The following is a 22,490-nucleotide window of genomic DNA, read 5'->3' on the forward strand; positions in this document are numbered from 1 at the left end:
TTGGCGTAATTCGATTTCAATTCCAAATGACCGTAGTCGAGTCAGATTGATTGATATACATGGTTTGCATTGACTAGCTTGATGAACTGTTGCGCCCGTTCATCATCGCGTGAGTGTCGAGTCAGTGAAATTCTTTAGGGCTTGAAGGATCCTTGAATAGTTGGACTAACTTATATTTGATCATCTGAATAGCTACTTGATTAAACTTTTTTACATATTGCCGAGCCTCTCTCTCTCAATATATATATATTTTTTGATTTATTGACTAAAAAAATTTAAACATTTATATTGATTGTTTATTTTATTGAAATCTTTTAATTTTAGATAATTAAATTAAATTTTTTATAATTAAATAAATTTTATTTTATTATTAAATTCAAAATCAGAGATTTTGATTTTGGTCGCCTAAGATGTCAAGTCATAAATTTAAAATTTTTTAATGCGATCCATCTCTTTCTGTCTTCTCCCGCGCAGAGCTCTCCTAACACATATACAGAAGTGAGTATTCAATTCTAAAACAAAGCTTAGGATACATTAAAAACAAACAATATTTGTAAGCTAATAATGTGAACAGGAAAAAGCAAAAGAAGTCAATAAGCATATACAAATATGACTATAGTGTTAGGTAAAAACATGAATTACCAAATTCCATAAAGCCAATTAATAGAATCAAATCATAGGGAACCAAAACCTATCTACACTCAGTCCACAATATAGCAATTTAAAAAAAATGACATAATTGACACAACTCTCAAATCATGGTAAATAAGCAACACCTAGTAAAGGAAACCCAAAAATTAGAATTGACTACTCACTTAAAGCTTCTGAAGAGGTATTAGATGAGCTCGGCACAGGAGAAGACAAAGAGAGAGATATGAATGACATTGAAAAAATTTAAAATTGTGACATGTCAAGCCACTTATTATTTGAAGTGTCAAAATCTAAAATTCTCAATTTTAATTTTGATAGATGGATAAAATTTCTTCAATTGTAAAAAATTTTAATTTAATTATCTAAAATTAAAAGTTTTAAATAAAATAAGCCATCAAAGCAAATATTTGAATTTTTTTGCCAATAATTTTTTTTTTTTCACTGGGATGCTTATAATCAAGCTTGCATGAGGTCATTAACCTTAGTTTGAGAACTTGGTACCACTCTCAAGGCATCTTTTTAAGTGTCTGTTTAGTATTAAATTTAAAGGTTCAAAACTGTTTTTTTAAATAAAAACACCATTTTAGATGCCGTTGGAAAAAACAATTTGAAAAAAAATTATTTTATTATTTTAGTGTTCTTATGACTAAAATTTATCCAATTTAATTTTAAATTATTATTTAATACTATCTAACTAGTATATCTGAAAAAAATAATTTTTTTAACATCAATCGTAACAAATACCAAATAAGTCCTAAGTGACGTGGAAAAAACCCTCGTAAAATATTGAAACTTCATTAGTAAAGGTTGATTGTCGCGTAACTGTGGATTTATATTTTGAATTTCTTTGGAAAGGATTTTAGGAGTATGCTATTAAATAAAGGGGATCGTTACTAAGTCCAAGGTCCAATCTCGATATTTTTCTCTATTTTTTTCATAATTTCTTGGATATTTCCATCGAAATTCTCTTTAACAAGGAAAACTCCTTCAATGCTTCTAGTTTTCGTAGTTTGGAGGCTAGTAGAGAAATAGTCTGGATCTTTATAGCAGGATCCTGATTAGCTTGTAAACATGTGATGTACTTGTGATTCATGACAATAGGGGTGTGCGCGTTTGGTTGAATTCTTTTCTTGTTAAAAACAAGAATTGAACTGAACACCGAAATTTTCTATTCTAGTTAGGTTTTTCAATGTATTGGTTTAGGTTCGATTTAATTTTTTAATATTTTAATTAGGTCTTTAATTATAATTATTTATTTTATTAGTTTAAATTATATTGTATGAATATAAAATAATTTATGACTATCAATTAAGATCTTTTGCTTACACTGCAAGTCGAATTCATAATAATTGAATTAAAATACTAACATTTGCTTGTAAATAATCACATCTTTACCATTAGAATAACAAACTAATTATAATCAAATTTAATTTTTTTTTAATTTAAATTTATTAATATGTAATTATTAATACACAAATAAAGGGAATGTAAGGTATTTTTGAACATATCTTTTAATTTATTCATGCATAACTTAATTAATTTTAATAAAATTAATTGTGCATATATATATATATGAATTCAATTCTAAATTTGATTAAAAATTATTAAATTGGAATTGAAACAAAATAGTATTATAACTCCAGTTCAATTCTTATAATGTCATTTTTTTTTTGTTTTATTTTGATTTGATTTAGTTTTTCAGCTCAGTTTAGAGTACCCGAGCACAACTATACAAAACGGTATTCTGATTGGGGCTGAGATTGCTGCTATGGCCAGATGACAAATCATCAGTCCGAGCATCTTGCTGAACTTGTGTGTTGCTACCAGTGTCATAGACGATGGGCTAGGTAATCGTTGGCGTGCTGATTTTGCCTGTATTTTAAGGAAAGAACCCCATCTTCATTGTGAGGATTATTTGATGCATGTACGAATGTTTTAATGTTATGATTATCCATGATTTGAATTTGTGTAAGGTTTAAGCTTGCAACATGGAAATCATAAATTTATGCTAAAAGTCATTTTGTTATGCCTTGTTTGTATTTTAAATATAATAAAAAAATAATTTAAAAAATAAATTAATTATTTTAAAATTTTATAATTAAAATTTATTAAATTTAATTTTTCTAATTTTAATTTTTAATGATAAAAGATCTATTTTATTTTATCAATTTTTTAAAACTTTAGGAAAATTATAAGAAAAAAAAAGAAAAATATCTTTTAGCAAAAAATAAGCTTTTTAAAATGAAATGTATTCCAATCGATATTATTAAAAAAAAAAAAGGTACACTTGGTTTGTTTGAAATGAAACGACACATTTCAGAAACTTTGCTTACATTCACAGATTGGGACCCGTTAATTAAGCCAAAATGTCTCCAACGTGGCACTTCTCTCCAGTCGGTGGAATCAGATGATAAACGGCGAAGACTTCCTGTCCAACGTCAGCTTCCGAATCACCACCACGGCTTCCACTCGGCAACTCCACTACTCCAAAACCCTGACTCACCAACTCGTTCAAACACTCACCGGTCCAAGGTCTCACTTCACTCGCCGCCCAAACTCTACTCCTTTCCCCGCACACTCTCTTCAATGTACTTCCCAGCGCCCCCATTTGCTCTGGATCGAAAAACACGTCGCTCATCAAAACGACGTCGAACTCCCCCAAATCTCCTATTTGACTCAATGACTCGTCCGACCCCCAAACCAGCTCCCTCACCTCCACCTGGTTACCCAACTCGTTTGCCTCAACGTTCCTTAGCAAGCTGGGAAGTAAAGGAGCGACGTCGGTGAGGACAACTAGGCGAGCGCCAAGGCGAGCGGCCGTCAAGCCCGGAAGGCAGGTGCCGGCGCCCAGCACAAGGACGGACTTGCCGCGGAAGTCTAGCGGAGAAGTAGCGAGCCACTGTGAGAGCACCAAGGCGGAGTCCCAGAGCCATGACCCGGTTAATGGGCGACCAGTGCTGGAGTCGCACAGGTCGTCGAGTTCGTGTATAGTTAACCTCTGGCCGGCCACTTCAATTTCTCTTATGCCCATAGTCAACTGGGTCTCCACTCTCCAGACAAGGTTTTTTGGCCTACATGATTTTCTTTCGTTTTGCATTATATAAAGACAAGTATTTTGGATATATTTTTTAATAAAGTTGATGCTGTTTTAAGCTTTTTAAATTTCAAAAATTTTAGCCACATTTATTTTAACTAGTTTTGCAGGCATCTTCATTTATTTTATTTATTTTTTAAAGTAGAGAGTCGGGCAAGTTGGGAGTGGAACCCTATTTTGATAAATAATGTCTTAACTATAGAACTAAACTTATTTTTAATTCATAATTTTTTTATTTAAATTTATTGTAACTGTACTTCATTTATATAGATGTTACTATTCTATATTTTCATCACAAATAAGCTTTTATGAAAAAGATTGATGGTTTTATACATACTACTTGTTTCCGCATGATCATGACAAGGAAAATATAGAAAAATCATGAAAATTATAACGGAATTATATATAAAACAGAATTCATGTATAATAGTTAAGAAAAATATATTAATATATTTTTAATAACTCACCAAATTTAATTCTTTAGTTGTCATACTAAATTATAATGTGTATTTTGAATAATTACATTATTCACCTGTTTATATAATTATAATTATAATTATAGATAATATATAATTTATTCTAAATAAAATAAGTTCTAAACCCTGTTTGATTTAATTTTATGATAAAATTTATTTTATTTGTAAATAAATTTTATGATAGAATTTTATTTACAAATAAAATTTCTTTTGTTTAGTATATTTTATATTAAATATGGAATTTATTTTAAATTAAATAAATTTTATGTTTGAAATAAAATAAAATAAAATAAAATAAAATGATATATAATAAAATAATAATTTTGTCACTTGAAATATATGTGATTTTAAGTTTAAAATTCATTTGTAAATTTTATCAATTTGATTTAGTTATAATAATTTTTCTGGAATTAATTATTAAAAATTTTAAATTAATTTTCATTTAAACCAAATATTAAAATTCTAAAATTTTAGATTTGCAAATGAATTTTATAAAATTTTGTGAAATTTATTTTATATCAAACACTGTTTTAATTTATGAGTTTTCAAAAGCATCAAATTACTAGGTACTAATATATAAATTAGGGAAAATTACTCAGAGAGTAATCAAAAAAATAAAATTACTAAAAGGGAGTTACCTTAGACTTATTTACCAAAAGAGGGTGGGAAGTGCTGAGTTGACGGAGAGAGATAGATAGACTATAGTATGAGTAGCGACTTGGTAGTAAAAAGGACAAAAAAATTTTATGAGGACTGAAATGAAAAAAAAATAAAAAATGAAATTGTCAGCTGGTTTCTACTTATAGCAGCGACTATCTACCACTCTGACACATGAATATTCTATTATTATTTGAAAAATGCAAAAAAAAAAAAAGTGACTAGGCTAGTAGCTTGGTACAGTTGACACTTCCATCAGCTGGGCGCTACCTATGGTAGCACCAAGCTAATGGGTCCCATCAACTGGGTGTTACTTTGGGTAGCAGCTAGCTGCCCTTGTCTTTCTCCCCTAGTCCTTTTATGAATATGTTCTCTCCCTCTCTCTTTCATTTTTCTTTACTTTTCTCTTTTAGTGTTCTCTCCCTCTCCTCAACGTTCTCTTTCTGTTGTTGAAGGTATTTTTTTTTTGTAGTTATATTTAGTGATAAATTTAATGCTAAAACAATAATATTGTAGTAGTAAAATATTTTTAAAGTTTAATAGTGAAATAAAATATTATATTATAGTTAAAATAGTGTGGCTAAGAATTTGAATTAATAAAAATGAAAAAAATACTATTAGTAAGAATTAAATATTTTGTTGTAAAATTTAAATTAGAAAAAATTATTAGCTATAAAATATGATATTATGTATAAAAAAGGAAATAAAATATTTAAAAATAGATAAATTTTTTGAGGGAAAAAAATAGGTGAAAGTAATATAAAAAAAAGGTGAAAGTAATATAAAATGAAATCTTTTAGTTATAAATAATGAATATATGTTAAACTTATAATAAGTGGGTAAAAATATAGAGATAATTTTATTTTTATTGTGTAACATATTTTTTTGTAAAAGTAATTTGTAAATTTATAGACAATATATTACATATTTTTAAGAAAGAATGAGAGAATACCGAAAGGAAAAAGGAGAGAACATATTTATAGGGGCTAGAAGCAAAAGATAAGGGCAGCTAGTTAATGGGATCCATCATCAATGGTAGCATCCAATTGCCACACTAGTAGCTAGGTGCTACCATGGGTAGCGCCCAGCAAATGGAGCATGTCAGCTGGGTGCTACCATGCTACCTAGCTACCTAGCTACCAGCCTTGTCACTGTTTTTTTCGTTGTATTTTATAAATAAGTCAGTACTATAATATTCTTGTGTCAGAGTGACAGATAATCGCTACTATAAGTAGAGACCAACTGACAACTTCATTTTTTATTCTTTTTTTTTCATTTCAATACTCATAAAATTTTTATCTTTTTTACCATCAAGTCGCTACTCATACTAGAATCTACCTATCTCTCTTGGCCAACTTAGTACTTTCCACCCCTTTTAGTAAATAAGTCTAAGGTAACCCCCTCTTGATATTTTTTTTTTCTAATTATACCCTCTGGGTAATTTTTCCTATAAAATAATATTTTAATTTATTGAACATCTAAACTAATAAAATTTATAAAAAGTGGACACAATTGTGTAAATTATTTTGAATTTGTATTTTATACACGTGTTGAGCTATTAAAAAGAACCAAAAGGGAGTCCACTTCTTGTTGACCATACAACTCTAAATTTACTGACAAAATCCTACCACCATCCTATTCCTCTTCCTTTCTTCTCTTCTCTCTTTTCAAAATAGGGATAAAAAACCCTCTTTTGCTTTATGATATGATCATCACTATCCCTTCGAGTGGCTCTCCATCCCCATCGAGTGGTTATTCAATTGCGAAAGCCTCATGGCAAGGACTACTCCATGCGGAAGATGATTCTTGGCACTGACACCTCCAAGAACGAGTCCAATTAGCTCATGCTTTCCTAAGTCCAACTTCCCGCTGATGACGTCGTGAATGATGCCTGCCACTGTGATGACAAATTTTTTGATTTTTTTTAAAAAAAAAAAAAACACAAATCTTTTTTTTTTTTTTTTTTTTTTTTTTTTTTTTTTTTTTGGAAAGGTAAAGGAATTGAGCTTTGGATGTCAAGTAAAGGAACAGAACAAATTGACTCAAATTTGTCTAGGTTTGAGATTGAGTTATGGTTTGTTTTTAAGATAGATTTTGATTCAAATTTGGTGCAGCTAATGTAAATTCGAAATCATATGATAATAAGTTTAATAACAATTAAATTAAATATTTGTATTTAAATTTATATACTTTTTATATATGTTTTAATTAATTTTATACATATTTCGATATAAATATTTAATTTAACAGTTATTAACCTCATTCTCATGTCATATTCAAATTCTTCTAGGTTTGATTCGAAATAGAATAGAATATATACACATATTCATATGTATATGTCTATCTAGTTAAAAATTGACATAAAATTTAAAATCATAATAAATTCTATTTAAAACAATGATAAGACCTATTATATATATCAAATTATAATTTTTGATTAGCTGATTGTATAAAATTTATACACCCAAGTTTACTATATGTAGGTTGAATGGTGTTGGATTTAAGCAAATTCGACAATCTCTACCTGACTTGACCAATTTGGATAATTATAAGTCATTCCACCAATATTTATTTATTTATTTATTTTCACATTCAAATTTAACACGGCTCTTTTATTCTATTGAAAAGAATCGGTTCAACTTATTTTCACTTGCTTTCTAATTAACTGCTTAATTTTATCATTCATCAATTTGCATAATTATTTTTTATTTTATAAAATATATGCAGCTATTAAAGTAAAAATAATTCATAACGAAATTAGAGACATAAAATTAAACTGCATTTACATTTTGCAAAATTGTATACCTTAGAATTGAACTTCTAAAATTATTGGAAAATTGAGAATATTGAGATCAACGGTCTATCATAAAAGAATCTTGTCTTTGAATAAACAAAGCATACTAGAAGAAAAAGAGAGACTAAATTGGGAATAGCATTTGTTCTTAATTCTTTTTGGGTGCTTAAAGTTTAATGCTTTATTGCTGTTCTTTCCTCCTAGTGGATTGACCATATGGCATGGTATATTTCCTAAATTATTGAATATGTATTCATAAATTTAATTTTATTTTATTTTAATCAAATATAAATTAACGTTTAAATTTTATTTAATAAATTTATTGATACCCTTAATTTTAATTAGAACTTATTTGATTTTTATAAATTTACATTTATAATCAATAAAATCTTATTTAAATATAATTTTAATTTATTTATCACATGCCATATAAAAAATATCTACCTCTTTTTTTTTTTTTAAATGATTTTTAGCTCACTTTTCACCATATTCTTTTCTCCGTATCTCTTTTTCAAAAGGCAATTCATACACACGCAGCATTGTTAAAATTCCATATTAATATTTTATAATAATTTTACTTATTTTTATGTGTATATTCATATGACTTGTTAATTTGATAAATTTATATTTATGCTTTGTTTCGTTTAACTGTTAGATTTAGTTGATAATTGATGACTAATAGCTGTTACTATTAGCTGAAAGTTGATAGCTAATAATTGATAGTTGATTAATATTAAGTGTTTGGTAAAATAATATTAAATTATTATTTTTAATATGTAAATTGACTAATAAGTGTATATATCTTGTAATTTATTTTATTATTAAAATAAATATATACTTATTATTTATTATATTTTAATAATTATTCTCTTATTGAAATAAAATATTTTAATAAAGTATCTAAATGTGCTTAATATATATATATATATATATATATATATATATATATATATATATATATAATATTTATTTAAAAAAAAATTAATAATTATTGTTTGCCAACATTAAACTATGGGCGATTTGATCATGTAAGACATTCATTTGAAGTGCTTCATTTTTTTAACCACTTTCTTCCACTTAAATGTCATCTACATTGATACACTTGTATTATATAGATATTCTTAAGTACATTTGTATAATATTTCATAGCATTTAGATAAGTAAAATCATGCATAATCATCAACTTTTGTAAATTCCATTGCCAAGCTCTGAATTCTATGTTTTTTGTATGTTTCCAGGTGTTTTGAAGAAGTTTCAAGGCATAGGAGCAAAGAAGAAAGCTTGGAAAGACCAAAGGATAGAGAAGCGTTGCTGATACACCTTACACGGGTCGTGTAAGCAAAGCCACAGACTTGTGTAACCTACTGCCAGGAGAAAGCCAAAGAGCCAAGGAAGAAACAAAGTACACGGGCTGTGTACCATGAACTGTGTAAACTATGAAGACCCGCGTAAGTCTTTGCCGAGCCAGGCTTGAAGATTTCTATGAAGAACAAAAGTACACGGGCCGTGTAATCAGGCTCGTGTAACTTCTTGAGGTCTGTGTAAACTCTTGTCTCGATACAAGGGATAACCATTCAAGCTCCAATAAGTTACATGGCCTTGGGCCGTGTAGTGACACAGGGCCGTGTATCACGTGACAGGCAGTTTCCTGAATTGATTCCAGTTCCAATTTCTACAGAGAGGAGAGACTTCTAATGCTTTTGGGACTCTAAAATCTAACCCTAGACTTGGAATATAAATAGAGGCAACAGAAAGTAAGAGGGGAGTTCGAAAAAAATCTCAATCTAGACCTAATCTCATTTTCACATAGACATTCTTCATAACCATCTTGAAGAGGAGAGCATCAGCACAAAAGGAAACCTTTAGCCGAAGTGCCACAAGTTCAAGGCTGCAAAAAATCCTCATCGATTCTTTTGTTCTATTTCTTTAAGCGGACTGTTCATGTTCTTTCATTTTACTTTTATTGTGTTTGTTAAACTCACCATGAGTGAGTAATCCCTTTATTATGGACACTTGTGATTGTTATTATGGACAAATATTGAGTTTTATTTATTGGATTTGAGTTTTGTTTTTTGATTCAATTTCTTGCGATCTTAATGCATGCTATGTGTTGGTACCTACTTAGTATTGATTACAGATATTACTTGAAGGACTGAAAGGTGAAAATTAAAATTAGAAAATTGGGATTTTGAATCTAGGTAATCTGACCTAGAGATAGACTGATGACCTCTGTGGAATTCTGTAATTAATCAAAGATCTTAAAGGATTTTTATTAGGACTAATCACCAACGAAAGTAAGGTTTAGCTCTAATCGAAACATACCATAGGTGCCATCAGAAAGGACCTAAAATATCTTAGGATTAATTTCCATCAAAGTGACGATCCTCAATCCAATGAATAGACAAGATTAAAATCCATAATAAGGTTACGATGTGAAATCTTAATTCTGGAATTGCTTTAATAGATCGTTTTATTCAAAGTTTATTTTCAGTATCCAAATTAGATTTAATTCACTCTTCACCCATATTCGGTAGCCTAAACAGTTAGAATTGTTGTGTAGCTTGGTACTTGCTAACTAAATTCCTCATGGGACGATACTTCACTCACTACTTTATTACTTGTTAGTGATCCGTGTACTTGTGGTGGTTGTAAAATCGATAAACAAGTTTTTGGCGCCGTTGCTAGGGAATTTAGTTTTAGTAATATTAAGCGATAGGCAATTTAGCTGATTTAGGCATTTCTATTTGCTTTTTAGTTTAATTTAATTTATTTTATTTCTCTTATTTTCCCTCAGGTATTTGGTCTGGTGCATGACCAGAGCAAAGCCAGAAGAACAAGTTTTGGACTTGGATCCCGAGATAGATAAGACTCTAAGAGCCATTAGGAGAGAAAGGAGACACCAAGAACAAGATCAAGGAAATCCAGAAACTCCAATCATGGCAGACAACAACAACAGGCCAAGACTCCTGAGAGACTATGGAGCTCCATCTATACAAGGATTCTAGCCCAGTGTTACGAGACCCGCAGTGGAGGCCAACAATTTTGAATTAAAATCAGCATGGCTCCAAATGATTCAACAGACCCAATTTGGAGGTTCACCTACAGAAGACCCGCACTACCACCTCCAATGCTTTCTTACCCTATGTGACATGTTCAAAATGAATGGAGTCTCTAATCAAGCTATAAAACTCAGAGCATTTCCATTCTCCCTTTGAGACAAAGCAAGAAAATGGTTACTTTCTCAACTAGCTAGAACATTCACCACTTGGGAAGACCTCTCACAAGCTTTTCTAGCAAGGTATTTCCCACTAACAAAGACTGTAAAATTGAGGGTTAAACTCAACACCTTCAGACAGAAGGAAGGTGAATCACTCTATGACGCATGGGAGAGGTATAAAGACCTGCAGAGGGAATGTCCACACAATGGCATAGAGGATTAGCTCCTAGTTCAGAATTTCTATAATGGGCTACTTGTAACACCCTCCCGGTAACTACTCCGTACATCCTACTGTTCCGGTGACCGGTGTCGGTCCGGACAGCTAGAATGTCCGGAAAAATATTTAAATCTCCGGAAAAATATTTAAATTAAAGTCAGGAACCATAATTAACTCAAATATTAATAAGAAAAATTTAGTAAAAATTTTAGGAATAAAATACAACCGAGTTAAACGAGCCGGTGCCCAAGCGATGGGTAACCAGAGGGAAGTTGCGGTTCTCGCAACGAGGAGCCCTAGACCCGGGAGAAAAATTATAAAATAATTTTTGGGACTCCAGAGAAGGGTTATTGAGGTTCCCATGGCATTAGAATGCCAAGAAAATACCTAGAAAAATTTTTCAATCGGTACAGACAATTTTGACCCGTTAAGCCAAATGGAGGGCATTTTGGTCATTTCGCTTTCCGAGGTGATTTTTGGCCGACTTGTCCAGTTGAGTAAATAATTAATATGACATAAAATATGAAGAAACAGTACTAAAAATTTAAATTGAAATTGAGTAGTGAAGGAAGAAAAAGAAAATGAGAAAAATGCTTATTAATGACATCATGAAGATGTCATTTAAAAACTATAACCAATCCTATTTAAACAACTAATTAACCAACAAATAAAAAGGGCTAAATAAAGACCAAATTAACAAAAATGCAGCAGCCATCTCCCTTTCAAGAAAACCAGCCGAAACATACCTAGAACCACCTCCATTGATTTTCAATCCAAACCTTAAATTCCCTCTTCATTTCACCCTAAAACCCTAGAGATCTTTCACTAAAATTTGCCCTAGCACCTTGCTAAATCTTTTGGCAGCCAAGAAGGAGAAAGAAAGTGAAGTTTAGGGGCTTGGGAAATTCTGCCACTCAAGGTTAGTGCTACACTTTCATTTTCACTCTTTTAATCTTAGTTAGAACATCATTTTGAGCTAAGAGATTTTAAGAAATTGAAGTAAATTATATGTGTTAACGGTACCTTCAATTTTCGGCAGCCCTATGGAAGGATGAGTTTGATTGTTTAATAAACTTAGAGTGGCTAGAAATGATGGTTAAGGTATTAATATGCATGGATATTGAACTAAGTATGTTAATTAAAGTTTATGAGCAAATTGATTTAGACATTAGGGTTTGGAAAGGTGAAAATGTGACTTGGCTTAGGAAATTGTTAGAGAACTTTTTAATGGTCAATTAGTGACTATTTTAGGTAAGTTGACCATAGAATGGACTGAAAAATAGGATTGCAAAGTGAAGTTGCAGGCTGCCCTAGGACAGCAGCAGAGGGACTGAAAATTCAGTCTACTTGCACTGCCATAACTTGGGCTGTGTTGGTCCAATTGGTGTTTGGCCAATTGGAAATGAAACTAGGCTTATAATGGCACATTTTTGCTGAAGAAACCATGCCTAAAAGACCAAAGCAAGAGGACCAAAACTTGGCCCCAATCCGGATACCCTGCCACTGATTCTGCAGAATTGACTAAATGAATAGTAACTGTTCATTTGGCCATAACTCACTGTAGATATGGTCAATTGATCTGAAATTTTTACAGCAATAAGTTAATACATAGAAAAACAATTTTCATGAAGGAACCTACCCCAAATTATGGCCAGAACCTAACCTAAATGGCAGTGGAAGTCACTGTTCATGTTACTGTAGATATGGTAATTTCTGCAGAATGGGAATCCGGCCAGTTGTGGTTTTTGGACCATATCTGGAGCTAAAAAACTCCAAATGGAGTGATTCAAAAAAGGAAATTCAACTAGACAAAATAAGGAACAACTTTCATGTTTTACATTTCTTCAAATTCCCACAGCAACAGTGTCCAATGGAATAGTGAAGTTGACTCACCAAAACTGAAAATTCTGCTTGTGTTGGTTTAAACTTGAAATGGTATTAACACTTAATGCCAACAAGTTTTAAACACAAAATGTGGTATGTTGGGAGTGCCAAAGTTAATGTACATATTTTCTATCCAAAAGTCAACATTTTTGTTGACCAATGAGGTGAATAGTAACACCAAAACATGAAATTCACAAATTGAAGAATTTAAAAGTTTCAAATGCCCTGGTATACCCAACAAGATTGGTTTGGATAGTTTGGCATGCCAATAGGGTTCAGTTAGCAGTACTACACATGGCAATATGCCATTCCGTGATTTCATGGCTTTTAGCCATTCTGACTTTGTATTGAGACTTGGCCTTGTGCCTGATATTATTTTGTTAGGAGATGCATATGTGACCGATGGTGTGACGTGCTAGGTACCCATACCCGTTATCCATCTAGTGTATGTTACTTGGGGCAACCAAATGAATAAAAGTGAACAACGTTAACGAAATAATGGATATACCAATACCAAACAAAGAAAGCATACACATTCTATACACATTCATTTTCTTGCTATTTTCTTCTATTATATTATTGCACCACTAAGCATTATTGCTTAGCGCGTTGCTTTGCCGCAGCGTACCGAGACCCGATCGTGAGCCCAGTAGACCACGGTGAGTCCATCCTCCGTGTCACCTCAACTTCTGCTATGCATTGGTAGGACACTAGGTGTCATTTTGACATTTTGTAACTTAATTTTGATTTTTCTTTATATGTAATTAAACTTGTGTAATGTATATTGATGTATATGTAAATTATGAAAATTGTATTTGTTAATGGAAAAGTAAATGTTTACTTGTAATTTATATGTGAACATCACATGCGAATGATGAATGAGAATAGAAATTGAAATGTTGAAATCTTGATATTGAGTTTTGTGTTGATATTGGAGTTGAGAATGAATGAATTTGTTTATTGGAAGTGTTTTTAACAGGTTCCGAAGAACTGTTTTCTCCATTTTTAGATTCTGATTTTCTATAAAATTTTCGGAACCTCAAATAAATTATGAATTCAATAAATGACTTAAATGAGTTATATTTTACAAGTTATATTCAAAATTATGATGAAAATTAATTAAGGTATATTAGAGTGTGCCGGTACACCGTGTGGCATTACTTACTCGGGTATACAGTACACGGGTAAGGGGTGTCACACTACTGCCCTCTACAAGGAGTAGAGTAGATTCAGCTACAGAAGGTGACCTAATGGAGAAAAAGGTAACACAAGCACTTGAACTTCTGGAGAGGGTCGCGTATCACAACTACAAATGGTCAAATGAAAGCGAAAATACAAAGAGGATAACAAGGATCCTGGAAGTGGATGCCCTAAGCATGATAAATGTTCAATTTGACCAGCACACGAAGAGGCTTGACAGAATGCAAGCCAACACTATAGGAACGAACAACTAGCACTGCGACAGCCATGGAGGAGGTTATTTGACTTCAGAATGCAACAATTTTAATGAACCCTCCACAGAACAGATGAACTATGTGAATAATAGAGGGAACTTCAATCAGAGGCAACTCTATAATCCATACTCAAATACTTACAACCCTAGATGGAGGAACCACCCAAATTTCTCATGGTCAAATTCATAGAATCAGCCAATGAATAAACAACAAGGATACATACCACCAGCATCCCCTGGATTTCAGAACAAAGGACAAAACTTTGCACAGCCGCCACCACCTCCTCAACCTCAACAACCTGAACCAAAGTTGACCATGGAATCCATGATGGAAGGTTTCTTAGCAGCTCAACAACAGTAGAATGAAATGATTAAGCAGCTAGCTTCCAAAATGGACCAACTTGCCACCCACAACAAGATGCTTGAAAATCAAATTGCTCAGTAGGCAAGTTTTTCAAGCAAGGCTGCTGGTAAATTGCCTAGTCAACCAGAGATGAATCCAAAGTAGCATTTTAAGGCAATTACATTGAGGAGTAGAAGAGTTCTAGAATAATCAGAGGAAGAACCAATTGAGAAAACCTCTGATAAATCTGAAAGCCAAGCAGAGGAGAAAGAGGAAGAAGCCAAAAAGGACCAGGAAGAGGAAGCAAGGAAGAAAAAGAAGCTACCAGAGCCATATCAGCCTCCTCTACCTTTTTCTTAAAGATTCCAGAAAGCCAAATTGGACAAGCAGTTTGGAAAGTTTTCAAAAGTTTTACAGAAACTCTACATCAACATTCCCTTCACTGAAGCACTTTCTCAGATGCCATCCTACACCAAATTCCTTAAGGAAATTTTATCAAAGAAAAGAAAGCTGGAAGACTATGAGACTGTTGCTCTCACAGAAGAATGCAGTGCCATACTGCAAAACAAACTGCCACCAAAGCTGAAGGATCCAGGAAGCTTCTCCATACCTTGTCTCATCAGCAATATGAAAATAGACAAGACCCTCTGTGATCTTGGGGCAAGTGTAAGTCTAATGCCTCTATCAATATGTCAAAAGCTGGAAGTCGGAGAACTGAAACCCACAACAATATTACTGCAATTGGCTGATCAATCTGTTAAATATCCTGAGGGCATCCTAGAGAACATCCCTATTAAGGTGGGCAAGTTCTTTATTCCAGTTGACTTTATTGTCTTGGAGATGGAAGAGGATGTCCAAATCCCCATCATCTTAGGAAGACCTTTCTTGGCAATCACCGGAGCTATCATAGATGTTAAGAATGGGCGGTTAACTCTCAAAGTGGGAGATGAAGAGGTGGAATTCAACCTATTCAGCACGATGAAGCACAAACTTAAACCCAATGAATGCTTTAAGGTTGATATAGTTGACAAGCAAGTTGAAGAGGAATTTCATAAAGCACATCCTGAAGATCCTCTTGAAGCATGCATAGTGCACAGCTACACAGCTAATAATGAAAACATAGAAATTGCGGCTTGTGCACAATCTTTAGCAACTAATCCACCCCTACCCTTAGCTCAAGCTTTCAAGGTGGAGGAGCTAAAGGAGGAACAACCCAAATGCAAGCCAGAAGACAACACTAATCAGGTAGAACTTAAACCTCTCCCCTCCTCACTAAGGTACACATTTTTGGGCTCAAACTCTAAATATCCTATTATTATCAATGCTAGCCCATCTGAAATAGAAGAGGAAAAATTGTTAAAGGTGCTTAGGACCCATAGCAAGGCTATAAGGTATAAAATAGAAGACCTGAAAGGGATTAACCCTCGATTTGCATGCATAGGATACCTATGGAGGAAAACAGTAAACCTACTATTGAACACCAAAGAAGGCTTAACCCAAACATGAAAGAAGTAGTTAAGAAAGAAATTCTGAAACTATTAGATGCCGGTATTATATACCCAATTTCTGATAGTAAATGGGTTAGTCTAGTATATGTAGTGCCTAAGAAGGGTGGGACAACTATCTTTCAAAATGCAAATAATGAACTGATCCCTATTAGGGTAGTCACTAGTTGGCACATGTGCATAGATTATAGGAAATTGAATAGTGCCACTAGAAAAGACTATTTTCCTCTCCCTTTTATAGACTAAATGCTAGAAAGGCTAGTAAAATATTCCTAATTTTGTTATCTAGATGGGTATTCAAAATTTTTTCAAATTCCTATTCACCCAAAAGACCAGGAAAAGACCACATTCACATGCCCTTATGGAACCTTTGCATATAGAAGAATGCCTTTTGGTCTTTGTAATGCCCTTGCTACTTTTCAAAGATGCATATGGCCATTTTTTTTCGATTATATTGAAAATATCATGGAAGTTTTTATGGATGATTTTTCTGTCTATGGAACTACTTTTGATGATTGCCTAGTTAACTTATCCAAGGTATTGCAAAGATGTGAAGAATCAAACCTAGTTCTGAATTGGAAAAAATGTCACTTCATGGTAGGGGAGGGCATAATTCTTGGTCATCTGATATTAGAAAGAGGGATTGAAGTTGACAAGGTGAAAGTTAACATCATTGAAAAAATGCCACCACCAACACCAGTCAAAGAAGTGCGAAGCTTTTTGGGACATGCAGGCTTTTACAGAAGATTCATCAAAGATTTTTCCAAAATAGCTAAGCCATTGACTAATTTATTAAGTCAAGATGCTTTTTTTTTTATTTTGATGAAAATTTTCTTGTTTCTTTCAACAGGATAAAAGAGGCCTTAATCTCAGCACCTATTATGCAACCACCTAATTGGGAGCTACCATTTGAAATCGTGTGCGATGCAAGTGACTATGCTATTGGAGTAGTACTCAGACAAAGGAAGGATAAGAAGCTCCATGCCATTTACTATGCCAGCAGAACACTTGATGATGCGCAAATCAACTACGCTACCATAGAAAAGGAATTCCTAGCAGTAGTGTTTGCAATTGACAAATTCATATCCTATCTTCTTGGATCAAAAGTCATTGTATACATAGACCATACTACTATCAGGTACCTTTTGAACAATAAGGAAGCAAAGCCAACGTTGATTCGATGGATTTTACTCCTACAGGAGTTTGACCTTGAAATCAAGGATAAAAGGGGGATCGAGAATGTGGCAGTTGATCACCTTTTAAGACTGAGACAAGAGGACTTAGAAGAATCGAAGAGTTGCTAATAGATGACTCATTCCCAGATGAACACCTATTAGCCTGATCCCAAACCCCATGGTATGCTGATTTTGTGATTTTTCTTGTATGCAGGGTATTGCCACCCAACATGTCTTACCAGCAAAGGAAGAATTCCTACATGATGTGCAATACTACACATGGGAGGAACCTCTGCTATACAAGAGATGTAATGACGGGCTGATAAGATGCTACATACCGGAGGAGGATATAGAGAGCATTCTTCAGCATTGCCATTCATCGCCATATGGAGGATACTTTGGCACCACAAAAATAGTGGTCAAGACTTTGCAAGCTGGATTCTACTGGCCTAATCTGTTTAAAGATGTGAGATCCTTCATGCTAGCTAGTGATCAATGCCAAAGAATAGGTAACATTTCCAGAAGGAATGAAATGCCACTGCACAGTATACTTGAAGTAGAGCTATTTGATGTGGGGGATAGACTTTATAGGTCCATTCCCCTCTTCTTTTGAAAACAAGTATATTCTAGTTGGTATTGGTTATGCATCAAAATGGGTAGAAGCAATAGCCACACCATCCAATGATGCCAGGGTGGTCACAAAATTCCTTAAGAAGAACACCTTTACAAGATTTGGCACACCACGAGCAATAATTAGCGATGGCAGAAGTCACTTCTGCAACCAACAATTTAAAACACTATTGAAGAAGTATGGAGTGACTCACAAGGTGGCCACACTTTATCATCCTCAAACCAGTGGTCAAGTAGAAATTTCAAACAGGGAGCTGAAACGTATACTAGAGAAAATAGTAAATCGCTTAAGAAAGGATTGGTCTATGAAGTTAGATGATGCACTGTGGGCATACCGCACTGCATATAAAACTCCAATTGAAACAACACCCTTTCGGCTGGTCTATGGGAAATCATGCCACCTCCTTGTTGAACTTGAGCACAAGGCCTACTGGGCAATTCAGACCCTGAACTTTGACCTCAAAGCTGCTGGTGAAAAAAAGACTCCTACAGCTCAATGAGTTGGATGAAATCAGGCAGGATGCATATGAGAATGCCAAAATCTTCAAGGACAAAACCAAAAGATGGCATGACAGACCCATAGCAAGAAAAGAAATAAAAGAAAGAGACCTTGTCCTGCTCTTCAATTCTAGGTTAAAACTTTTTTCAGGGAAGCTGAGATCATGATGGTCTGGACCCTTTAAGGTTATGCAATTCTTCCCGCATGGAGCTGTAGAGATTTGGAATGAAACCTCAGGTGCATTCAAAGTGAATGGGCAAAGGCTGAAGCCATACTTACGGAGAGAATCCATAGAGAAGGGAGCTAATTGCGCCTTTGACAACCCTCCAGACTGATCGTGAACAACAAGAGAATGGTCCCACTAAAGACTATAAACAAGCGCTCTTTGGAAGGCAACCCAAAAATTTCTAAATTTCCTTTATTTTAACTCTTATTTAATTTTTGTTTTATGTTTGTTCATAGTTTATTTCATAGGTAACCCAAGTCCCAATTCTGTAAAAGTAGGGAGCCGAAGGCAAGGGATGAAAGGAGACGTTAAATCAAAACCACGCAAGAGGAGATTGTATAAAACTGGGGAAGTAGCTCTGTTGCTAAATTTTACATTCATTTCATTTATAGTGGTAGCATAAAATTTAACACAGGGAGAATTGGAGAGCCAGAAAATTACACGGGTCATGTAAAAGTTTTGCATGCCCCGTGTAACCTTTTGGAACCCAGGAGTCACACCTGTATAACCTCCAGAAACTTACACGGGTTAACCCCATGTAATGTTACACGGTGCATGCTTCAATAATGTAGAGAGAAATTTTAAGTTTGAGGGAGACAGGAAGTTACACGGGTCTCGAATCCAATTTACACGGGCCGTGTAACTTGGTTAGCAAAGTAACTTGGCGGTAGGAAGTTGCACGGGTCTCATAATAGATTTACATGGGCCGTGTAACTTAGCAGAAAAAGGAAAATTCATGATAGAAAGTTACATGGGTCCGATGGTCGGGACCCATATACTGATACACGGCTCATGTATCATGTTGCAGACGCAATACCTGGGGCATGAAATGCCCAAAACGAAGGGTCACAATGACCCTTTAAATTCGTCTAACTCCTATTAAACTCTGTCCCACTCAAAAACTCTTCCTCTCCAAGCTTTCTTCCCTTTAAAAACCCCTCAAATCTCTTCTAACCTCACAAAACCCTAGCCTTTCTTTCTCCAAAATCACTGATGGCACCTGCAAAGAGACCAGCCAGAAGAATGGGCTCTTCCTCAAGGCAAGGAGGAGACTCCTCACCCTCACCTCCTCAGCCGTCGCCCCAGCGCTTAAGAACAAGGCCAGCCCCACCACCACAACCAGTATCTCAACCACAACCTCCACAACCAGCACAACTCGAGTTCTCCATTGCCTGGACATTCCGCGATTCTACCCACCGAGACTTATGTGTGTGGCTTAACAACAGGAGGAAGCCCAAGAGCCACTCCACCACGAGTCCCCAGCCCGAGTGCCTCCCTATACTCCACCACCGACAGACCTTGTACTTGCATACCTTCAACGAATGGAGACCACCATAAACAACAGGATGCAAGCACTCGAGGACAGTCTCCAGGAGGCCCACAATAAGCTTGACATGATCATGGAGAGACTTGATGGAGAGGGACCATCATCCCCATCAGAGCCTTTTAAGAGTTAGGACTATAGGATAGGCTCTTTCATGTAAAAACTTATATGCCTTAGTCCTACTCAGTGCTCATACCTATTACTAGCTTTTTGTCCAAACTTTCAATTTTTAATACATAATATGCTTTTTGATAATTTTGTGTGATATACCTTAATTTTGCATATTATGTTGCCATTGAGGACAATGTTAGCTTTGAGTGTAGGGGTACAAATGCATTTCATGCACTGCATATCATTGCATTTCATTATATTGCTTAATTATATCCGTATTATACTTGTGTATCAAAAATCCAAAAAATTTTGCAATTTTTGAACTTTTAAACTGTTTTTTTTTTAATTTAGAATTATAACCACAAATATTAATAAGCTAATATTTGGACTCCATGGGATTGAGAAATGAATGTATCTGAATAGGGAAAAAGGCTTTAATATATTATCTGTGAAAGATTTAATCACCTTAGAAGAGCTAGACTAGTTAAACTCCTTCATAGCTATTAATTTGTTACATTGAACTTGCAAAATCGGAAGAATATTTTTGAAATACAAACAAATCTAAAAATGCCTCACCAACTCTAGAACATATCTTTTGGACCTATCGAGGCGAAATCCTAGCATATGTTTAAAAAAGAGATGATTAAGGCATTCTTTCATTTAGCCCCATTAAGCTTTAAGCCACCCTTAGTTACAATATACCCCTTGCAGCCAACTTGAGCCTATATTTTAACCCGTGTAATTTTCCTTATTTACCCACACATATTTACCTAACCCCTAGCCTAAACACTCACCTCACCCTTTTGAGGAAGTCTAGTGTATAAAGGATAAGTATATCAAATGTAAAAGAAAACATGAGGAGAATATGAGAATACCAAGAAGAGTGCAAGTGTACAATTAAAATCAAAGAAAAATTTATCTTTCCAGCCCAATAAAAGCAATAAGTTTGGAGGAGAGGACAAAAGGGACATAAAATAAAAAAGAACAACAAAAAAGGGAGTCCCAAAATTAAACATCATGATAATATGCTTGGCACTATAAACCCTTCTCCTCCATGCAAAAAAAAAAAAAAAAAAAAAATCAACAGAATAAACTTGATATACTTAGAACCTTATGCATGAAAGCTAACCTCAAATTTGCATTCCTTAAAACCCTTCATTGGTAACCAAATTATCATCCCTTAACCCCAATACAACATTTCTAAAGACCTTTTAATCTTTTGAAAATATGTGCTACATTAATGGAGATAGGAAATTAGGATGTCCATATAGAGTTGGAATTAAATCAATCTCAGCAATTTCCATATTAGAGGCTAAATTTGAGGGGAGTAAGTATTTTATAAGTCTATTATGATAAAACAGGTTATTTGTGACTTATTAATAGCCTTGCATAGAGGAGCAATTAGTTGAAACACCACAAAAGGAGGTGAGGTTTTAAACAGGTAGCTATTGAAACCTTTATGCCTTGAAGGAAGGGAATTAGAATGAAGGTTGAAGGAGTTTAATTATATGCATATTGAATTTATGGTTATGCTCCTGAGTTTTTCCCTTAAAATGTATTCTAAAAAGGTTTTCTATTTGCTTGAGGACAAGAAAAAGTTTGAGTTTGGGGGCATTTGATACACTTGTATTATATAGATATTCTTAAGTACATTTGTATAATATTTCATAGCATTTAGATAAGTAAAACCATGCATAATCATCAATTTCATCAACTTTTGTAAATTCCATTGCTAAGCTCTGAATTCTATATTTTCTGTACATTTCCAAGTGTTTTGAAGAAGTTCCAAGGCATAGGAGGAAAGAAGAAAGCTTGGAAGGCCAAAGGATAGAGAAGTGTTGCTGATACACCTTACACGGGTTGTGTAAGCAAAGCCACAGACCCGTGTAACCTATTGCCAGGAGAAAGCCAAAGAGCCAAGGAAGAAACAAAGTACACGGGCCGTGTACCATGACCCGTGTAAACTATGAAGACCTGTGTAAGTCTCTGCTGGGCCAGGCTTGAAGATTTCTCTGAAGAACAAAAGTACACGAGTCGTGTAATCAAGCCTGTGTAACTTGTTGAGGTCCGTGTAAACTCCTGTCCCAATACAAGAGGTAACCATTCAAGCTCCAGTAAGTTACACGGTTCTTGGCCGTGTAGTGACACACGGGCCGTGTATCACGCGACAGCCAGTTTTCTGAATTGATTCCAGCTCTAGTTTCTAGAGAGAGGAGAGACTTCTAATGCTTTTG

General features: G+C 34.0%; 2 protein-coding genes across 2 annotated transcripts; one reads left to right on the forward strand and one right to left on the reverse strand.

Annotated features, from left to right (window-relative positions):
- Positions 1-2,900: 2,900 nt before the first annotated feature.
- Positions 2,901-3,753, reverse strand: LOC110667213 (uncharacterized). The gene has a single exon (XM_021827994.2). It carries the CDS (start codon positions 3,746-3,748, stop codon positions 3,008-3,010), a length of 741 nt encoding a protein of 246 aa, XP_021683686.2. The 5' UTR covers positions 3,749-3,753; the 3' UTR covers positions 2,901-3,007.
- Positions 3,754-15,245: 11,492 nt separating this feature from the next.
- On the forward strand, positions 15,246-18,779 carry LOC131175839 (uncharacterized). The gene is made up of 3 exons (XM_058140512.1): positions 15,246-15,817; positions 17,142-17,429; positions 18,746-18,779. The coding sequence occupies exons 1-3, from the start codon at positions 15,246-15,248 to the stop codon at positions 18,777-18,779; spliced, it is 894 nt and encodes a 297-aa protein (XP_057996495.1).
- Positions 18,780-22,490: the final 3,711 nt, after the last annotated feature.

This window comes from Hevea brasiliensis, chromosome 18, assembly GCF_030052815.1.
Source record: "Hevea brasiliensis isolate MT/VB/25A 57/8 chromosome 18, ASM3005281v1, whole genome shotgun sequence".
NCBI lineage: Eukaryota > Viridiplantae > Streptophyta > Magnoliopsida > Malpighiales > Euphorbiaceae > Hevea > Hevea brasiliensis.

Bases quoted from the DNA above. Each gene is read 5' to 3' on its own strand.
- LOC131175839 (XM_058140512.1), top strand. From the start codon at position 15,246: ATGCCATCCTACACCAAATTCCTTAAGGAAATTTTATCAAAGAAAAGA. The intron at 15,818-17,141 runs GCAAGTTGAAGA...TTCTTTCAACAG, and splicing joins AAGGTTGATATAGTTGACAA to GATAAAAGAGGCCTTAATCT. The intron at 17,430-18,745 runs GTACCTTTTGAA...AACTTTTTTCAG, and splicing joins ATAGACCATACTACTATCAG to GGAAGCTGAGATCATGATGG.
- LOC110667213 (XM_021827994.2), bottom strand. From the start codon at position 3,748: ATGCAAAACGAAAGAAAATCATGTAGGCCAAAAAACCTTGTCTGGAGA.